Source organism: Gymnoscopelus microlampas (genome assembly GCF_963454915.1).
Source record: "Gymnoscopelus microlampas genome assembly, chromosome: 1".
NCBI lineage: Eukaryota > Metazoa > Chordata > Actinopteri > Myctophiformes > Myctophidae > Gymnoscopelus > Gymnoscopelus microlampas.
Genome location: NC_139962.1, coordinates 61,020,304 through 61,043,118, shown reverse-complemented (window position 1 = coordinate 61,043,118; position 22,815 = coordinate 61,020,304). Strand labels below are relative to the sequence as shown.

The 22,815-nt window shown below is 42.4% G+C and overlaps 1 protein-coding gene across 1 annotated transcript in view; it reads right to left on the bottom strand.

Moving 5' to 3' along the window:
* Positions 1-7,101: 7,101 nt before the first annotated feature.
* LOC311044899 (uncharacterized protein) overlaps positions 7,102-22,815 on the bottom strand; it is a gene marked incomplete at its 5' end in the record, with an annotated part of 50,379 nt that continues 34,665 nt past the window's right edge. Inside the window, 4 exons of the mRNA XM_084056709.1 lie at positions 7,102-8,838; positions 9,666-9,893; positions 15,301-15,444; positions 22,148-22,276. Coding sequence (XP_083912835.1) covers positions 7,331-8,838; positions 9,666-9,893; positions 15,301-15,444; positions 22,148-22,276 — 2,009 coding nt within the window. The 3' untranslated portion in view covers positions 7,102-7,330. The remainder of the gene's footprint in view (positions 8,839-9,665; positions 9,894-15,300; positions 15,445-22,147; positions 22,277-22,815) is intronic.

Sequence of the window (22,815 nt, the reverse complement as noted above, 5' to 3'; positions counted from 1 at the left end):
GCATCAGGATTTGAGTTGAACTTTGACACAGCACTCACTGCTTGAGTTATGTCTGGTCGTGTGGCCATTGCAGCATACAGTAGACTTCCTACCATTGACTGATAGATATGTTGGTGCACTGGCTTACTGACACCATCACTTTTGATCAATTTGACATTGGCATCAGCAGGAGTTGCTACAGGATTTGCATTATCCATTCCATATTTCTGAAGTATGGCTTCAATGTAGTGCTTCTGATGAAGCAAGACACATTTCTTTCTTTATCTTGGATCACAGAGATGTCCAGAATATAGGAGAGCTCACCCATGTCTTTCATCTTGTAGCGCTCCTTGAGAGCCATTTTGAGCTCGTTCATGCTCTCAGTTGACTCTGTTATCAGAATGAGATCATCCACGTAAACTGCGAGTATCTCAAGCTCTTGTCTTGATCTCACAAACACACAGGGGTCTGATGTGCTCTGTTTGAATCCAATCTCCATCATGAACTCTGTGAAAGCCTTGCTCCAGCAGCGAGGTGACTGTTTCAGTCCATAGATAGATTTGTTCAGTTTGCACACCAGGTGTTCCTGCCCTGGTTTGATGTAGCCCTCTGGCTGCTCCATGTAGATTTCTTCTTCCAAGTGTCCATTAAGGAATGCCGTTACGACATCCATCTGGTGCACATGTAGATTGTTTTGAATAGCAAAGGACAGTAATGTACGAACAGAGCTGAATCGTACTACTGGTGAAAACGTTTCATCATAGTCAGCACCATACAACTGCGAGTAGCCTTTGGCAACGAGCCTGCACTTGTATCTCTCCACTCGTCCATCACTATGATGCTTGACTTTGAACACCCATCTTGATCCTACTGCCTTTCTGTCTCTGGGTAAATCCATTAAATCCCAGGTCTCGTTTTCCAGCAGCGACTCATATTCCAAATCAGCTGCCTCCTGCCAGTCCTTTGCATTAGGACTTTGCATTGCCTCTTTCAGTGTGATCGGTTCTGTCACACGACACATATTGGCATGATGATCAACAGTCACTGTATCAGCAAACTCATCATATCCATATCTCCTTGGAGCATTTCTGATTCTGCCACTTGTTCTGACAGTGCTCTCGACAGTGACCTCATCATCTTGTGTTACACTCTCATCTGTTTTAATGAGTATCTCGTTCTCTGAGCAGGGTATTTCCGCTTCCTGTTTCAAGTTGAAGTTTGATTCATCGAAGATGACATCACGACGGATTAGAATCCTCCTTTTCCCTTCATCATACAGGCGATAGCCCTTGGCATTGTTTGCATATCCCAGGAAGCGAAGCTTCACAGCCTTTTTGTCCAGTTTCCTTCTCTCTTCATCTGGGATATGTGCATAAGCAACACAGCCAAACACCTTCATGTGACTCATGTCAGGTTTTTTACCACACCATCTCTCGTAGGGTGTCTCTTCCTTCAGGACAGATGTGGGCAGCCTGTTCTGTATGTAAGCTGCGGTGGCTACAGCCTCTGCCCAGAACATCTTCGGCAACTTAGCATGTGACAGCATGCTCCTTGCTGCTTCAACTAATGTCCTATTCTTTCTTTCTGCCACACCATTTTGTTGTGGTGAGTGAGGTACAGTCATTTCATGGTGGATGCCTTGAGCCTTCAAATATTCTTGAAACTCCTTTGATGTGTACTCACCACCATTGTCTGTTCTCAGCCTCACGACGCTCAGCCCACATTCATTTGAGAATGTTTTCTCAAATTCCTTGAATTTGCTTAGCACTTCATTCTTCTGTTTCATGAAGTATACCTTGCAGCATCAATCATCAATGAAAGTCACAAAATATTTTGCTCCACTTATGGATTCAGTCTGCATGGGTCCACAGACATCACTATGAATCAGCTGCATCTTGCGCTTGGAACGTATTCCTCCAATTGACTTGAATGGCTTTTTAGCCAGCTTGCCTTCCACACATCCTTCACAGAAGGGAACCTCTTTCTCTGCAGAGAAGTCCACTCCATTCACCAGATCTTTTAGTTCCTTCAGCTTGTTGGTGTGACCAAGGCGCTGGTGCCACAGGCTGGCTGCTACTGATGCACTATGACAGACAGATTCACTTCCTTCAACATCCAGCTGATATAGTCCATCAGCTCTTTGTGTTCCCATTCCTTGAAGAGTTCCATCTTTTCCACGTATATAGCAGCGAGACTTCCTGAACTGTACTGTATTTCCTTTTTTGGTAGCAGCTCCCACTGAGAATAGATTCCCAGACAGCTTTGGAACATACAGCACGTCATACATTGTGACATTTTTTACATCACTTAATTTGAAAGTCATTTTCATGTTGACATTTCCAATTCCTAGGGCGTCAACCACCCTGCCATCACCGAGTTTCACAGACTGTGATTTTGAGAATTGCTGGTATTCTTGTAGAACTTCTTTATCACACGTCATGTGCTTTGATGCTCCAGAATCAATTAACCATTCGACCTGTTGTGGTCTGTCAGAGTTTGCCTCTCTAACCACAAAGGCACTTTCAGATGAATCGTCCTCATCCTCACATATCATGTTTTTAGCCTTGTGGGTTTTCTTTTTAGGTTTATTTTTCAAGCTTGGACAGTCACGTTTAATATGGCCTTCTTTCCCACATTTGTAACATCTCCACGTGCTTGGTCTTTCTACTCCCACTGAACTGGAGTTATCCTGCACATTTCCCCGAAATTGTGATGACATGGCTGATGCACCACCTGACGCAGCACCACTGGAGTTATCATTAGCATTCACTCGCTTTTGCTCTTCATTTATTAATGCTTGTTGAACAAACTTCAGTGTCAGGTTTTCAATTTTTGTTTCTAGTGCAGTGACAATTGTAGCATAGCTTGGTGGCAAACTACCTAGCAGTGTTACAATTTGGTCTTCCTCTTCAATCACAGCTCCTATTGCTGATAGCTGATCAGTTAGCTCCTTCATTCGTTTTAAATGCTCAGTTAAACGATCTCCTTCCTTCATTTCACATCTGAAATATCTTTTCTTCAGGAACAGTTTATTTGCCAAAGTATCTCTCTCAAAATGGCCTTTCAGCGTGGTCCACACCTCTTTGGGAGTCTGGCAGCTTGTTATCAGGTACAACTGGGGTGTACTTACATTTAGCACTAACATAGAGAATGCCTTCTCTCTCCGTTTAGTGTGCTCAGCCTGTGCTGCTGCGCTAGCATCTGCAGCTTGCGTATCCGTCTCCATTAGCATACCCCATAGTCCTTTAGCTTTTAGCAAATGTTCCATTTGAAACTTCCATGTTGCCCAGTTCTCTGGTCCGCTCAGCCTGTCTATAAACAGCTTATCATCCATTGTGAAATCCCACAATACTGTTTAGCACACACTCCGTGTATAACAGCTTTTTAGCGTCGATCTGGGCCCATAACCTGTTGTATATTCAACAGAGTTTTATTAGCATGTAGCGTCATACAGCATGTATCAACAACGTAACAACGTAATACCGGAAGTGGTGAACCGGAAGTACTACTGTTCACAGGTCAGTGGTAGTATAGACTCAGGTAGCATAGAGCAACAGCACCATCCATTGGTAACATTAAAGTATTACAACAAATATGACGTTTGGCCCAAATCTGCGTTTATAATCCACGTGAGTTCTGTTTACATTTTTGTCCCGAGTCTTACAGATCAGTGTCATGGTGGCAGGAAAACAACACACTTCCTCTAAAAACGATTTCAAAATAAGAGCATCTGGTGATTTGATTAGTCAACAACTAGCTTTATTTTTAAGTCTAGTTACAGGAAGTAGACATTTGCAGTAGGCCTATGTTACACACCGCTGTGTGTGACTCCCTGGCCAGACCTACTGACGTTCTACCCTGCGAGCGACTGCATGAGCGCTTCTTTTAATTTGATCTGCCACGCAACATTAATATTTAGCATTAAAACTAAAGTACTTGTACTTCGAGACTATTTTGAAAAAGTACTAGTAGAAAGTACTAGTACTTGTGTTAAAATGTAACGGATAAAAGTAAAAAGTAGTAAGAAAAATAAGTACTCAGTAAAGTACAGATACTCGAAAAAAGTACTTTGTTACAGTAACGAAGTACTTGTACTTCGTTACTTCCCATCTCTGCTACTAGGCAGTGTGCGTGCAAAGTTTCACGCAGATCGGTGCAGTTATAGGTAAAAACGTGAATCGGCCTGTTATAGCGCCACCATGAGGCTGATTTGAAAGTTTTCAAGTGGCATTTCTTCCTGGGCCAAGTGGGAATCTCCGTGGAAAATTTCACGGAAATTGCATGCTGCGTTCATGATTTGAGGCATTTCTCAAATACGTTAACCAGGAGGTAAATGGAGCAGTAAATCTTGAGATCACGTGATTTCCTGGTTCTGTTTGTATCTGGGGATGAAATGGTCACTCATATGTTAGAAGAGCTCCATCTAGTGGAAACACCCTCCCAAAAAAAAGGCGTCAAAATCGTCCTTGGCAGTGAATGAGTTAAGCTAATCATCTGGGAATCCCCGAAATGAATCGAAATACATATTGGAGTCAGACAATATGTCAAGGTGGTGATTTGACATATTGGTGGTGGTCATTTATATAAGTATTAGAATGGGTCAAACTAGCAATAGTATACATGTTCAGAAGCATATTCTTCCATACAACCCTAATGGTCTTAGATATTTGATAAAAGCAAAGGTTAATGAGTCTATCTGATACCTCTCTATGTGATTTAAAGCCTGTGATTTCTTCGTCTGGCTGTATGTAGAACAGCAAGAACACAGACTGTTTTAGCTTGAATCCCTGGGTTAAAGCCGTGCATAACGCACACATTCGCAATCAAAGGACTGCGGAAAACAAGCTCCCGGACTTTTTGTAAGTAGCCTAGCCTACGTTAGTCAATCCTTCCAAGTGGGCCATGACTCAAAATTACATCATAAAAGACGATAGCTGTTCAATGATGAACATGGCTACTCAAAATATCTATTTAACAGGGGTTCGTTTTAATCTAGTTTATATGTAGCAAGAACATAACAAGGCATTCATCCCATTTAATGAGTTGGGACAATGTGTTCAATTGTGGGACGATTGCACTCATTAAGAACAATTCTCAGATTTAACGTCCAATTTCTCTGCCTTGACTTCTCCTTTACAATTATCACACAACATGACATACATTTTGTAGCCTCAGTAGCCTGATTAAGATGATAAGTAGCTTAATTAGATGAAGTGCGACCACCAATGTTCCTTTCTCTCCAATTTGGATGAATGGTGTGAAAGGTCACAGAAGGTAACAGATGACATCCTCTTCCTGCGAAGGTGCAAGATGTACACAAACGAGTGTGCATGCGAGTTCACACAAAGACTACAGATTATCTCAATTCATTGGAGGCCGTCATGGCGATAAGCACAAATACTATGCACACATCTTAAATTCATTGAAGGCCGTAATGTATTCAGTTCAACTTTGCATGCATGCTTGCATTAATGCAAAAATAAATGGCTTTATTGTCTAATACTTTTTGTATGGCTACAAAACACAGCAGTCTACAATACATGGCTGGCTTATACTCTTTGAATGGCTACAACAAAGGTCTTGCATTAATGCAGTGGTCTTGCATGGATAAATAACTGAATAAGTAAATAAACAAATAAACAAATAAGTGCCTTTATGAATACATTGATGAATGATTAAATGGCTTTATTGGCTAATACTTTTTGTAGCTTATGGCTACAACACAGTTAATAAATAAATTAACAGCTTTATTATCGCAGACAAATTAAGTTTGTCCTCTGGCGATTGCTGTCAAAACATGGCGGTCCAGCCACGCCCGGGAACATGACGCAGCTCATCAATTATTCATAGATTTTACAACTCGCCTCCTACAGACACAATAATCGCTAGCAGGACATGTTATTGGAGAGAAAGGTTATGTTTCAAAAACGATCACCATTTACAACGTTTCGAACATGGAAAACAAAATAATGCCCTGGGAAAAAGTGCAAATATTAATATTCTGAAACTGTGTTTGTGATAAACTTGAAACTCTAAAAAATATGTTAGAGTTCAAAACTTTATGTAAGCATTAAAAAAAAAAAACTTTTCAGGCTTGCAAAAATATTTGTAAAGATTCTGAACTTCTTTCAGTCTTGCAAAACATATTTTTCAAAGAATCTGAACTTTTTCCCGTCTTGCAAATGATTTAGTCTTGCAAATTATTTCCAACGTTTAGAAACTGCCACCCCAATACCTTCAAAGCCAGGAACAAGCTTAGTGCTTTATGAGCCTGAGTTTAGTAGACCTTATATTGTGAATTTGTACTTCCATGTACTGTAGTTCCCATGTATTACTAAATAAAGTACATCAATCAATCAATCAATCAATGATCCAACCCTACAACCCTTCTTGCTTACTCATATCAGCTAACACAAGGAAGTTCAGAACCTTCCCTAAAACATCTGTGACAACGCTCCACACGTCCCAGACTCTTCTCCCTTCTGGCTCCCAAACTGTGGTACGAACTCCCCATTGCAGTTAGACCTCCAGACTCATTCCCAATTTAACACCGTAATCTGAACACTCAACTCTTCAGGCTCCACTTTGGGCCATAGCACTTGTCCTAGCCTTGATGACCTTGCAGGCGTATGCAAAGGTTACAATTTAATTTAGATAACATGTTATATGGACAGATGCCAGGTTTATTGTGGCTTGTTTAGTTTATATGGTTTCAAGGTACAGAAACTTATTTGTTTGATATTAAACTGTTTGGACTGATGATAGGTTCTTAGTTTACCTATGTTCCTAGATTACCATTTCTATGCATTTGATGTATTACCTCTTATTTACTAGCTTACTGAAAATCGCCTTGGATTAAGAGTGTCTGCTGAATGCCTAAATTGTAAATTGTAAGTAAAAGGTATGCAGAGTGTAAAATGAAGCATTGATTGTTACTGTATTGTTCACAATAGTTACTGGGTATAAGTACAACAACACATTTGAGAACATTTCTGTAATGATACAGCACACATAGAACACCTCCTATAGCGGTGAAACCTTTATTAAATCAAACAAACAAATGCATCATAAACATTTTCCCCAAATATAAAAGGGGATCTTTGACTTTACAAAAACACCTCCATAAAACTCTGTAAAGTAATCCTGATGTCACCACTCACCTGTCCCTGTGACACCTAGCAAATATATACTATGATAATTTAATAATCCACACAACTCACATGTCAACACAGGGAACTGCTGCACAAACCCAGCAGCTTTTAAGCACTTTAGTACATCTATATTATATATATTTATGAATATAATTGATTTATTTTTGAATTTTGATCAAAGCATTTGAAACTAATTTCAACTAAAGGCTTTTCCCCGTATGAGTCATCATATGTCTTTTTAGACTATTAGTCTGACTGAAACTTTGATCACAAACTGTACATGCAAAGGGCTTTTCACCTGTATGAGTCCTCGAGTGTAGTGTTAGATGATAACTCTGACAGAAACCTTTTCCACAAACTGCACAAGAAAAGGGCTTTTCACCTGAATGAGTCCTCAAGTGTAGTTGTAGATGATAACTCTGACTGAAACACTGTTCACAAACTGTACAAGCATAGGGCCTTTCCCCTGTATGAGTCCTCATGTGTGTTTTTAGATCACCCATTGTAATCCAGCCTTTATCACAAACTGTACAAACAAAGGGCTTTTCCCCTGTATGAGTCCTCATGTGTGCTTTTAGATTACCACTCTGACTAAAACATTGTTCACAAACTGTACAAGCAAAGGGCTTTTCCCCTGTATGAGCCATCATGTGTCTTTTTAGATCACTTTTGGACCTACATCCTTTACCACAAATATTACAAGAACAGGGCTTTTCCCCTGTATGAGTCCTCATGTGTGTTATTAGATCACTTTTGTACCTACAGCCTATACCACAAATTGTACAAGCAAAGGGCTTTTCCCCTGTATGAATCCTCATGTGTGTTTTTAGATCACCCGTTGAAAAACAGCCTTTATCACAAACTGTACAAACAAAGGGCTTTCCCCCTGTATGAGTCATCATGTGTCTTTTTAGACCAATAGTATGACAGTAACTTTGTTCACAAAATGTACAAGCAAAGGGCTTTTCACCTGTATGGGTCCTCATGTGTGTTTTGAGATTGTTACTTTGACTAAAACTTTGTTCACAAACTGTACAGGCAAAGGGCTTTTCCCCTGTATGAGTCATCATGTGTCTTTTTAGAGCACTACTCTGACTGAAACTTTGTTCACAAACTGTACAAGTAAAGGGCTTTTCAGCTGTATCAATCTTTGTGTGTCTCCTCAGGTTTACCTTTTTATTAAAGATTCTGCCACACTCTTTTCTTTTCAAACTTTTCTTCCCTCTGTTACTCCTCATGGAGTGAGTTTGTTTTGATGATTTTGAGTCCTGGGAAAGCTTGTGGCTCAAATACACTCTTTGTCCTTCCACATGTTGTGTCTTGTGTGATTTCAGAGTGTTTAAAGATGACTGACCTTCCCTGGTCTCCTCCCAGTCATCACTGTCTTCGGTGTCAGATTCAGAACAGTGTGAAGAGAGGAGCTGGTCCACACCAGTTGGTTGTGATGTTCCACAGTCCTCTACCTCAGCTTGTGTTTTCATTTGTTGAGTTGAGGTGCTGGTTACAGACTCTGTCTCTCTGTTTTCATCATCATCATCTTCACTTTTCACTGCCAGTAATGTCTGTGTTGACCGACCAGCCTCCTCTGGTCTTTGAAGCAGCTCCTCCTGTTCCTCTTTAATCTGTGGTTCCACCTGGACCAGACTGGAGCTCCTTTCCTGCTGTTCAGGGGAAACCTCCTCTTTGCGCACAGGGAGGAGCAGGAAGTCTAGGAAAAAGACACATCATTAATTAAGAGATCATTAAAGGTTTGAACTTTACATCTCCTTCATGAAGTGTTTCCTCTGTTTTATAATAAGCTAGTGCACACACATCCACTTCAGTGCCCATGTGCCCAGCCACGGGCACCTGGGCACACAAAAATTAATTCTGCACACTGGTTAATAAATATTTTTTTTATTGTGCTCTCAACATTTCCAACAGTCAGATCTTCATCAGGAAATTCCTGAAGAAGATCTGACTGATTGAAAAATTAACAGATGAACTATTTTACTGCCATGGACACGTTAACGTCTGCCAGGGCTCACCCTGCCAACGACTTTCATTTTTTGAAATTCCAGCAGATGGCGCTATTACCTAGCCTATGGATGGTCCCTTCACATTGAGTGAATGAGAGAAGCAGAAATTACAACATTTTACAAAATAGAAGCTTGTTTGCTTCCTGTTTATTTCCTGCGGGGAAACGGCCATATCTACGTTCCTCTTGCTTTATGGCAAAAAACAGCCATGATTGTTCAAAGGTACAGTACAAATCTCTCTTTTTCTCTGGCAGTGGGGTGACATTATTACACTATCACTCTGGCAAAGAGTTAACAACTTTATAACTGGACCATCGTACTTTATAACTGGACCATCGTACAATTCATGGTACATTTAGATCTATCCAGGGGTCCACACATCGCTGTAGTCTTTTATTGTTGAATGCCGGCTCATCTTTACACCCTTATTACCGGCACAATTTCATTCTTGGTGATAGCTCTACAACACAACAGAACATAATAAAATACATAAAGAGAGAGAGAGCTGGAAACTTACTGAGATCCAGGTGGTCTTCAGGTTCTTGTTTAAGGTAGTCTTCAGGTTCTTGTTTAAGGTGGTCTTCAGGTTCCTGATTAATAGAAACAGTCCTGGCTGGAGAACTCATCTTCACCTGCAGGCTGGAGTCCACAGTCCTGGCTGGAGAACTCATCTTCACCTGCTGGCGTGAGTCCACAGTCCTGGCTGGAGAACTCATCTTCACCTGCAGACTGTCCACACACTTGTCTGGAATGAAGGAATAAGAACTTTAATTATAGTACAGCGGCTAAGCTCCCATTTTTTTTGCAAAGAAGCATGAAACTTTTAGCATAGTTAGTATATGCCATAATGTTAATTTTAAGATGCGGAGGCAAGTCAGATTTGACCACTAAGGACCATGAGAGGTCAAATCCAAAATGTCTGCTAGTGCAACTTAAAGGACAACTTCGTTTTTTTACAACCAAGGTTTATGTTTTAGCTTGTGATGAAAGTAAATAAAAGATGATTGTTAAAACAAAAAAAAAACGTTCTATCGTTTTTAGCAATTTTCACGATTTTTTTTACAGTGGGCGGGGGCATTCGGGCAGGTGGCTAAATATGTATTTTTTACACAATAACCCGGCGATTTCTTTATTATTACAGTAGCTCTTCTAGCCCCCAATAACTCACATCTGGCCATCAAAGACCACGGGACTTTTTTTATTGTGTAAAAAGACATTTAGCCACCTGCTCGAATACCCCTGCCCACTGTAAAAAAAGATCACGAAAATTGCTAAAACTATAGAAAGCAGTAAATGAAAAAAATGTAACACTTCATCTTTTATTTACAGTACTTTAATTACAAGCTAAAACATAAACCTTGGTTGTAAAAAAAACTAAGTTGTCCTATAAGTAAACCAAACACAGTAGTATTCAAAGTATAATTTCTAACTAAATAGGGGATGCCTTTTTATTTGGTAAGGTTGGTTGATATCACCATATTTCAAGGAAATGCATTTTTGTGCAGCAGGTAACCAAAACTATCGTTCTGTTTGTTATAAAAGCATGACATTTGGTACACTTATAGCCAGAGACATTCCAACAATAATTGGATATGGAGGCATCATGAATTTTCAACATGGCGCCCATGGCAGCCATTTTTCAAAATGGCCACCAGCAAGAACTGTTTTCTTATGAGTGATGGATATAATATGATACAGTATGTCAGACCTATTTACCATACATACTACTTGGTAAATATCCTGGATAATTGAAAATTGTCATTGAATATTCAAGATGGCCGCTATTTTTCAAGGTGGCAGCCGTCACTTGACTGTCTGATATGGGTGATCTCTGTGTCATTTTTTATGATGCTGAATAAAAATGTGGTACTTTGGAATTGGCCAGAAGCTTCATTCTACCTCACAACTGAATATGACCACTGTTTCTTTCAAGATGGCAGCCATATGTCCAAAATCAAAATTGTAATGGCAAGAAAATGGAGCTATTATCTATTTTATTGAAATTAAAATGTTGATCCAATTAACTCCAAATTCCTACATCTGCAAAATGAAAACAACTGAACCATTCTATGAATGGAAATGTAATAGTGTAAAAAAAAATGTAAAGAGTGGATGTTGAAGCACAGCCAGGGCACACTGGTGACACCACTGCTGTGAAACTCAGCATGGGGTTCAGTGCCAGCTAAATACACTCCGCTTAATAATGCCATATTCTCTGTAATTAATGTGCTGGTTGAGGTGTTAGTTTATTGGTAGCATAGTTTAGTTTCCTAAATGCTATGTAATGTTAGCCCCACATCTACTTAATAGTCTACATATTTAGATGTAGCCACACCTGAATGGACACTATCTGCCAGCGCGGGAGAGCCGAGCCAAGGGTAACGGGGCTTTATATGAGTTTCATATAGTTACCCGGATGGTGTACATATCGCACAGGAATTAAATGGTACTGGATGAACAATCGGGCTAGGTGTAGGGCAATTTTCTTATCCGAACCTAGTTGTATCCCATACTTGAATATGTTTCCCTGTAGTAAAAGGTGGTAAAAGGATAGTCCCTCAGGCCTTTACTGCAAACATTGTATTTTCTTGTCTGAGAAAATGTCAAAGAAATTCTAACTTGTGAATTTTGATGGTCAAGGACCATCAACTTCTTGCACAGCCAAAGACTGACTGGAAGCTCTGTATTATATGCCAAGAACACACGGCAGAGGCTTTGAGATATCCTTTGCAGTCCAAGCGAGCAGACAAGGGGAGGGGATACACTTCCCTTGCAGAGCATTTAATCCAGTTTAATGCAATTGGCCAGCTCCCATCAACATTTCCAATTGGAAGACTAGATGAGGGTCATGGTATTGAAGCAGCCATGGTTGCGAACAAAGCTCAATACCATCATACATGCAGGCAGAAGTACAATTCAACCATGTTGAAAAGAACACAAAAGCGCACATGCAGTGAAAGTCCTGATCAACAGTCAGAATGCAAACTCAGAAGGTCCCAACCAAGTCGGACTCCTGAAATGATACAGGACATGTGTTTCTTCTGCAGGTAGTCTGCTGGCAATGAAGGCCTTCATGAGGCTGCAACATTTCAATTGGACAATCGGGTGCGCGCTGCTGCAACCCTAGTTCAAGACACAGAACTTGGGCGACTTAGTGCTGGGGACATGATGGCCATTGAAGCTAAGTATCACACCAGATGCCTAGTAGGTTTCTATAATTGTGCCAGAAAGGCTAACTTAGAAGGTCTTGAAGATAATGGCCAGAGACATGCAGCATCAACCTCTGGTGTTGTTTGCTGAGTTGTTGCTTTACATAGAAGAGACCAGACAACGATGATGGCTCAGCACTTGTATTCAAACTAGCTAAACGTTCCCAGCTCTACAAGTCACGAATGGAACAGCTACCGTAGGAGTAGAGGTTGATAACATAGTTAACTTTACATGACTAAAAGAGAGACTTCTTGCAGAGTTCCCTGATATGCGAGCTTACAACAAGGGAAGAGATGTCCTGATGGCCTTTGAAGACGACATAGGCACTGCTCTTGCCTGTGAGCGGGATAACAACGAAGATGCCGCCGTCACATATTCGGTGTGGCCAAACCATTTTATGGTTTTCCAGAACAATGACAAGCGGACAGCTGTTGTTTACCCTTGTGAACATGGTCCTAGAGGGACCCAGCATCAAAGATGGAAGAAGCAACATCTAGCTGTGTCAGTGGCTCAGACTCTACAGCCAGAAGATGAGCTTTGGTGGGCTTTCGGAACTTTTCGGAAATTTCCGATATTTAGCAGCCCATGAAATTGCAGCAGGGCTAGGGCCTGAGAAAGCACACACACTACCAGTGTTCTATGCATTGACGGGTTGTGACACTGTGTTAAGCTTTGTTGGCCATGGGAAAAAGACTGCGTGGGCTGTATGGGCTGTTTCCTGAGCTTACACATGCCCTGTTGAAACTGTCTTCAGCCCCAAATGACATACCACAGTGGCCACAATTGAGAGAGGTTTATGACCGAACCAGCACATGCACAGAAATACAAGGCTGCCCTAGAAGAGCATGTCAAGAGAGCAGTATACCAAGGAGGCCACGTGTGGGTCAAGTGCTGGTGTCAACACCGTGCAAATAGGGCTGGTCAAAGACATCTGAGGAGGACTATGAACCCTTCTGCACATGCCTACCAGATGCAGGCCAGTCCAGTTATGAACTTGTCGCTTGCAAATGTAAGAAGGTTGTGTTGGGCAGTACAAGTGCAAAAAAGCTTAGTTACAGTGCAGTTTGTGTGAAGGCGAGTGTAAATACTCTTCCCCGTGATAGACCCTAGGTTTGGCCTCACATAATTGAGTGAGATAGTCTTGTGAGATAGAAGGAAGCTTCTTAGAAATTCTTAAGTTCCTAATTCAAATTCTGCATCAAGAAAAATGTATAATTAGACAGTATAATTAACCCATCCATATCTAACCAGTCTGAAAACATGGGGGCCATTTTGAATTTTCAATGAAAATGTTAAATTATCCAAAAAACACATTACCAAGTACTTATGATATTGCTGACAAAATGTGTTTAATTAATTATCATATTACATCAACAGTTGTTGCTGGTGGCCATATTGAAAAACTGGCTGCCAGGAGCGCCATGTTGAAAATTCATGATACCTCCATATATCCAAATCTTTTGGAAATGCCTTTGGCTATAAGTATACCAAATGTCATGCTTTTATCACAAACTGGATGATTCCTTTATATTTTGGAGCTAAAATGCTGGACTATTGCCCAAAAAAGAAAAATGCAGGGATGTCCTCAGAATCAACAAATGTAACAAACACTTATCTCTTATATAGGTGACACCAACAATGGCACACCTGAAGGGGTTCAGACAATTAATGAATTAACATTCCTCAAGCAGAGGGCAGGGAACTTTATGCAACCAATGTAAGTGGAGTCCTCTATTCTCCTGCTGATTAAAACTTGGCCTGCCTTGCCCCATGTTTGCAAGAGGAGGCTGACACTCGCCTGCTTCTACATGTGGTAGATGCTGTGCCATGTTGATACTGATGTGGTAGTACTGTCTTTGGCTTCATTCGGCAAGATAGGTTGCGGGTTGCTGTGGGTTGCCTTTGGTGTTGGATCAAGTTTTCGGTACATAGCTGTTCATGAAATGGTTGCCACAATGACTCCAGCACTGGGTGTGACACTGTATCTGCGTTCGACAGAGGAAAAAAAGACTGCCTGGGAAACTTGGTCATTCCCAGACGTGGAAAAGGCTTTCAGTGACTCCTATGCATGCCAAGTTGAGGTCAGTGAAGGATCAATGATCCTGCTAGAGTCATTTGTGGTGCTCATATATGACCAAACCAGTGAGTGCACAGAAGTGAATGATGCCAGGAAACCGCTCTTCACAAGGAAGCCAAGAACACCAGAGAACATTCCTCCAACACAGGCAGCACGCAAGCAACACATCAAGCACATGTGTTACCAGGCCAACTCTTGGAACCAGGCATTGGTCCTAGAACCAGAGATGCCAGAGCCATCTGATTTGAGCTGGACAACTGAAATAATTGGGTGGCAACCGTTTTCGACCACTCTCCCTGACGCATCAGCATTGTGCCATGAATTGATCCGCTGTCACTACACGGAAGGGTGTACTGGATGATGCAAGTGTGCCAAAGCTGCACTCAAATGTATTATCATTATTATCACACATATTTTTTGGTCTTGTTTTGGGGCGGTGTAGTGGGGTTGGGACATTGACATTTGCTGCCCTGTGATTGGCCACCCATTGTACACCCCTTCCACCCACAATGGGTGGCCAGGGGCCACCCATTGTGGAACCTTTGTGGTTCCAACCCATTGTGGAACCTTGATTTTTGTCATTTACTATTAACATAAAATGAAAATAGACAACCACCATTGGTTCATTCTGTTAATTTGTTTTGTATTATTCCTATTGTCACACAATGGAAGTAACGTTTCACTATATTGCAGTATAATCCAGTGTCCAAGCTAAAATATACATACTACTATGTCATTTCACCTTGACCTTGATATAAATGTATGTCCTTGGGTTCTGACAATGTCCTGCATAGATTTAAAAATATACCCATACTGTACAACTTAACTACAGGTTTAAACCACCACTAAATACAACACTACATACCTATCCTGTACAACTTTACCACAGGTTGCATCCTTGCATCGAACAGTCCGGGTGCCTCGTCCATCTCTCGCTGTTCCTCTGACAATGTTGAACATCTTTTGGAGGCCATCTCTCTAGATACAGTAGACCTCTCCTTGTGGTGCTCTGTGGAAATAACCAGTCGAAAAACCTTGTAGTTATCATTCAGCACCCGCAGCTATGCAGAGAAAACATAATTAACCGATGGTGCGTAGATTCCTCTTTGGCTGGAAAACTAGGTAGACTAACCAGCAACTCTAGCATCTGCCCGACATGGTCAAGGCAGACAGTCGCCCACCCTAGAGTCTGGGTCTGATTGATCTTTCTTCCAGTTAACATACGTGGACTACTCAAGAAAGATGCAGGAGCACAAAGTATCGACGAGCTGGCCAGATGTATGGAGAACCGGTATGACTGGAGGCGACAATGGAGGGCTTGTCTGAGGACGACCTACAGAGAGCTGAAGAGTCGCTCCACAGTAGTGAATACATACAAAATGGTAGAAAGACGTTTCCAATTCCCATCATATGGCCAAGACATCCTCTGTACTCACAGCAGCAATGAATGCACGTAGGAAACTACTTCAAGTTGTAATAACTTAATTTAGATGAAGGTCGAGATTGAACCTTTTCTAAGCCACACTTTAAAATGTGAAGATGGAGAAATGCAAAGAGCTGATCTTAAAGGGGAAGACCACTCATTTTCAACATTGAACTATGTCTTTAATACACTTTAGAGCTGTTGTGTGGAAATACGAAAAAAGTCCCCCCCCCCCTTCTATGTTGCCTAAAAAAGGATAATTGATTGAGGTCATGTGATCAGTGACATACGCAGGGTGTACTTTTGGTTCCACCCCCTCAGCCAAAATATTTCCAAACAACAGCTCTAAGGTGTATTAAAGACATAGTTCAATGTTGAAAATGAGTGGTCTTCCCCGTTAAGTGTTCCTCCATTCCTGGTTGGACCACATTAACACAAAAATGATCAGTGTGCAGCTAGATTAAGAGACAGTATGTTACATAGACATAGTATGTTTATGAAAATAATGATAATTTAAACTTATTTTACTGACTAATGTAGATTCTGGTTGCCTTTAAATTTGGATAAAGATACTATAACTTTACTTGAATTATCAAATATTTTCTTAGTAAGGGGAGAAAAAGCAAAGCTTCACCTCTGACTCTGTTTACTATTTACAGCATAACTGCAACATTAGATGCTAAACATGAATTGATATTTAAAGAACCATACTGCTGTTATTGCATGTTTAGCCCATTGACTACAATGTCCATACAAAACCAAACTGAAATTAAAGACCAATTGCCTCATGGAATGTCAAGACAACTGGGACCAACTAACTGGGTCATTAGCTAATGTAAAGTATCCAGTACTTTTAAGCAGTGAGCTAAACATGCAAAAACCTTTACTCCTTTTACTGTAGTATGTAAGGGTTAAATTAATGTTGTACTTCATTTGGAGCAATTAATACCTAAAACAGTTCAATACCTAGTAATGGAGAGAGAGGACGTGAGAGGACGCTGGCGCTGCTTTGTTCGCCGCTTCTCCGTCTGAGATTAGGTTTTAGGCTTGAATCTTAGGTTGAGTTTTGGACATTTTAGTCAGTTTAGTCCCTTGTTTAATCTGTTCTTTTGTCGCTAATTTACTTTATTTACCCTGCTCCGTTAATAACTTCCCTTTGGCATAACCCATTCCTGGACCTACCTGTGGCTGTTAGCTGGTGCAAGCTACCTCCAGCTGTCATCTTGGGCTGCAACTCCTCCTTGGACCCGCTCCACCTACAAACTCCAGACGGATCTTTTTCTGCCATTGTTCTGTTCCACTCAACACCCAACCGATCACTTTTTCCGCTCGAAAGCTGCTGCCTCTTGCCCTGGGTTGGTGGTGCGGTTGACGGGTCAACCTTCACTCGTCGCGAGCCCGGGACAGCAAGCTGTTGGGGTGGCACGCTAGTGAAGGCTAGTTGGCTACCCCCACACAGCTTTTTTAACCCCCATCTCCTCTGCCCCGGAGCTTGTCCTCGCTGTCGGCCAGCTCGTCTTCTCTCACCACCCGCCTGGGGCTGATCAGCACGCTAACTAGCCAGCCTGGCTCCTGCCACTGCCTAGGCGGCTATCGGCTAACAAACAATAACAACTCCACGTTGCCTCGCGTGCTCGACTCGTCCTGCTTCCCACAGACAATAGCCCCATTCGACTGCCATGCTGTGGATGTATGTGTTGTGCCCGTTTCTCCACTCCTGGCCAACAAGTTTGAAGTGGCCGCTGGCCAGCGAATCCACTTCAACGTCCATCTCCTACAGCATGCCACTCAAATTCTCCGCCTCACATCTGCTTCAACTCAATAAAAACATCCCCATCTCAACGCACATCACAGCAGCCATCAGTAAACACGGACTTCTTCGCCGACCCAGATATATCCACCGTAGCTCACGCAGAAAGTTTATTTACCCTCGGACTGATCACTGTATCCCCACACTCTGGACAAACAACCGCCCCGCCCCCGATGTCGTCATACGTCATCACACTCACAACAACAAACCACACGTGCGCTCTGCCTATCTGCGACCACTCACCAAAGCCCCCCCCCCCCCCATCCAATACCACCCAACTCTCAAATTCTCTCTATTCAACACCCGGTCACTCAATAAAAAAGGCGCAATACTCACTGAATTCATTACTGACGATAACATTGACTTTTTCTGCATAACCGAAACTTGGCAAATACCTCAGGAATACAGTCTACTCAACAAAGCCACACCCCCCGGATATGTTTATATGGACAAACCACGCACTGGTCATGCTGGTGGTTTAGCCACAATATACCGCCAGCACTTCAAACCCTCTCCTATCGCCATCACAACCCCCTCCTCATTTGAACAACAGTCATTTAAACTACCCGGCCCCGACCCCTGGTCACTGCAGTCATCTACCGCCCCCCCAAACCCAACCCAGCATTCCTCTCCGATCTCTCTGAATTCCTCACTCAACTCTGCGCCATATCTCCATCTGTTCTACTTTTGGGGGACTTTAACTTGCATTTAGATTCCTCCACCTGTAAAACGGCCACCGACTTCCTGGACATTCTAAACTCATTCAATGTCACTCAACACGTCAACTTCCCTACCCATAAAAAAGGACACACCCTGGACCTGATTTGCACCACCGGAATCACCATTAGCAACCTCACCAGTTTCAACCTCACCTCCGCCATCTCAGACCACCTGGCCCTCACCCTGGACATCGACATCCCCACACCGCTCATCAAACAGCAGCGCTACATATCATTCCGGAACCTGAAATCCATCCACCCCTCATCTCTCTCCGCCCTATTGACTGACACCACCTTCAACCACTCTCTCACCCAGAACCCCTCCCCCACTGAACTGGTATCCAGCTACAACAGCGCACTCTCCTCCTGTCTCAATCAGCTCGCCCCCATCAAAACAAAATCTGTCTCCTACACCCACTCCGCCCCCTGGTACACTGACCACCTCCGTCACCTCAAAGCCAAAGGCAGGCAACTCGAACGGCTCACCAAGAAAACCGGTCTCACTATCCACTCTGACATCTACAAATCACACCAACAGCAATACAGGGATGCTCTCAACACTGCACGCAGCTCCCACTACTCCTCCATCATACAATCCGGCAGCAATAACCCCAGGACACTTTTCTCCACCACAAGCAAACTTCTCAAACCCCTTGACACCATCACCACCTCATTCACCACCAGCAAATGTGAAGCTTTTTTATCATTTTTTCAATCCAAAATCGACACCATCCATTCCGAACTGGCCACCTCCTCCCCTACCACCCCCCCCTGCCCCCGATCATGCCTCTCCTTTACTTTCCAACCACCCACTCTCTGTTTTCACCGAAATCACCGCATCCGACCTATCCTCCATAACCTCCGGCATGAAAGCCTCCTCCTGCACCCTCGACCCAATAGCATCCACCCTCGTCATAGCCTGTCTCCCCTCACTCACACCACTAATCACTAACATAATCAACTCCTCCCTGTCTACTGGCTCTGTCCCCCCTGCCCTCAAGCTGGCTGCCATCACCCCCATCCTCAAGAAACCTGGTCTCGACCCCAACATCCCCAATAACTACCGGCCCATCTCCAACCTCCCCTTCCTCTCAAAAATACTTGAACGCACAGTTGCGTCACAAATCAAATCCCACCTACACTCCAAGAACCTGTTTGAAACCTTCCAATCTGGCTTCCGTTCACTCCACAGCACCGAAACCACACTCCTTAAAGTCACCAACGATATCCTCCGCTCCGCCGACAATGGTTTCGTCTCCATCCTCATCCTCCTTGACCTCACCGCCGCATTTGATACCATCAGCCACTCCATCCTCATATCACGCCTCCACTCCTCCCTCGGCTTATCCGGCACTGCCCTCTCCTGGATGAAATCCTACCTCTCAGACCGCCAGCAATCAACAACTGCACTTCCCCCACTGCCCCAGTCACTCACGGAGTCCCCCAGGGCTCAGTACTCGGTCCCCAACGCTTCACCATCTACATCCTTCCCCTCGGACAGATTCTACGCAACCACGGACTTCAATTCCACTGCTACGCTGACGATACACAAATTTACCTGTCCACCAAAACCATCACCGCAGCCACCCATTCCACCCTCACCGCATGTCTCACAGAACTCAAAACCTGGATGCAAAACAACTTTCTAAAACTCAACTGCAATAAATCGGAAATCATCATCATCGGCCCCGACTCCCTCACCCGCTCCACCCAGGATTTCGCACTCAATATTGACGGCTCCCTCATTAAAACCTCCCCCCACATCCGCAACCTTGGTGTAATTTTTGACCCCACCCTGTCATTTCTCCCGCATGTTAACAATATCACCAAAATAGCCTTTTTTCACCTCCGGAACATTGCCCGCCTCCGTCCCTCCCTGACATTTTCCGCTGCCGAAACCCTCATTCATGCCTTCATCTCATCCCGGTTAGACTACTGCAACAGCATCCTCCACGGTATCACCATCAAAACCCTCAACAAACTCCAATATGTACAGAATTCAGCCGCCCGCCTGCTCACCCACACCTGCTGCAGAGACCACATCACACCTGTCCTCCGTGACCTCCACTGGCTCCCGGTCAAACACAGAATCCACTTCAAAATCCTCATCACCACCTACAACAAAGCCCTCAACCACCAGGCACTCCAATACATTTCCGACCTCCTTCACAACCACGCCCCCACCCGTTCCCTCAGATCTAGCGATGCCAACCTCCTCAGCTTCCCCTCCAGAAAAACAAAGCACACCTGGGGTGATAGGGCATTCTCCGTTGCAGCACCCACCCTCTGGAACCCACTCCCGCCTCACATCAAAACCGCCCCCACCCTTGCCATGTTCAAAACCTCCCTCAAGACCCACCTCTTCAGAACTGCTTTCCCCACCTAGCTGATCCTTTTACACCCTTGTCTCAATTTTGTTTTATTCCCTGGCCTTCTGTAGCCTTTTTAAGCGTTTAACTTTTTATTGTCTGTATTTTCTTATTAAAGTTATTTTGTTTTGATTGTGTTCCACTTAACTTAGCTTTGTAAAGTGTCTTTGAGTACTAAGAAAAGCGCTATATAAATCACAGTTTTTATTATTATTATTAGTTTAGAAGTCTATTTGGATCTCCCTCTATTGTATGCAATTAATTAATTGCAGCCTCTGTAATTTGGAAACTGCAGTAGTTCATATTGCAACTTTTTAATGTTTCGATTAGAGATGCACCGATTGAAAAATCCTTGGCCGATACCGATTACCACTTTTTTTAAAGTCTGACCTGCCGATACCGGTTTTACCGATACCGATTTTTTATCTAAGAACTAAACAACTAACTAGAATTTGTTCAGGCCGAGTACAAGTACTTAATTTCGTGTATTTGCCAAAATAGAGTACCAATAAGATTAAACCAGGAAAAGAACACTTATGCCATATCATAATAGTACAATATCCACAATCACAGACTATCGATATATGGCTATAATATTGATGCCCTAACTATACAACGAAAGGTCTAAAGTCATTACAAAAAGAAGAATTTGTAAAAGAATACTACTGTATGGGTCCATATTGAGATCAGTTATTGAATTGTTTTTTTTTTTAAATGGTAATCTTTTTTTAACAAAAAATATTATCTTAATGCAAAATTATTTTCTTTTATAATCAAGCCAATTTTTTTATTACAAATTAAATGATTTATTTTATAAAAAAATGCCGGTTTGACCTAAAACCGTCTTTTTTAATCGGCGGCCGATTAATCGGTGCATCTCTAGTTTTGATTATTGCCCATCCATAATCAAAATCATGTCCAAAATGCACCAAATTTAACCTTTTTTACTGATGTCCAGAATTATTTAAAAAAATTGTGTGGTCAAAAATATTTTTCTCACCAGCACCCATGTGAATTGCTTGCTCAGGGTGGAACAATGCTTGTTATGATTTGGTAATTAAACCATTTGGACTTATATGGTGAATCACAGGTGATTGACAAGTGCATGTACACATACACGCAGTCAGTGACAGCTCATCTGTGGCTCTGACCGACACAACTGATGCAAAGCATCGTACGGAGGTGCATGGCGATCAGGAAGGAGAAACACTTCACTAAATATAAAATTATACATCAAAATATAAAAATACAGTAGAAAAGTAGCCGGCGGCAGAAACCCTTTTGTCCGACCATTTGGACGACAGCCGGCGCTTGTGGAACACCCCGATAAACATGATCTGGTGTCAAATCTTGTAACCACTATAACGGAGATGTATAAAACATTTTTGTACCTGATAGAGTGTCATATTTGGTCTCCCTATGTAGTAATGTCAATGTTGACACATCGGCCTCCTCTTCATTTTCCTCTTTAATTTGTAGAGGTTGTGGTTCCTCCTGGACCAGACTGGGGCTCCTCTCCTCTTTACACACAGACAGACGGAGGAGAGAAGAGGCAGCATCATCAGCACAACGACTCAAAATGTTTGCGTGTGAGTGTGAGTGTGAGTGTGTGTGTGTGTGTGTGTGTGTGTGTGTGTGTGTGTGTGTGTGTGTGTGTGTCCGTCCTAATTTCACAAGGCAAAGTAAGTACCTAAATCCCATGAACATTTTTCACATAATGTGAATATATTTGTATTTACCAGGGTAGATCATCAAGCGATGAGGCCCCAGAACCCCCAACAGGGACATGTTGATTTCACAACGTGTCACCTTTTTCAGTGTTTGCAGTTCTTCCTTCAGTCTACTCATAATGATGCTAATATTCCTTTTTTTGTGATCAACTTTCATTTTATTTTATTAGAAGCTTTTCAGGGGAAGAGACATTGTATCACTATGCATAGACAAACAGTTCACAAAAGGTTCAACAACAACTTAAGGAAGTGCATCTTTTCAGTACATGTATAGATTGTCTGCTAATTATGCTAATATCCCTTACTTGTTTATGACAGTTATTGAACTT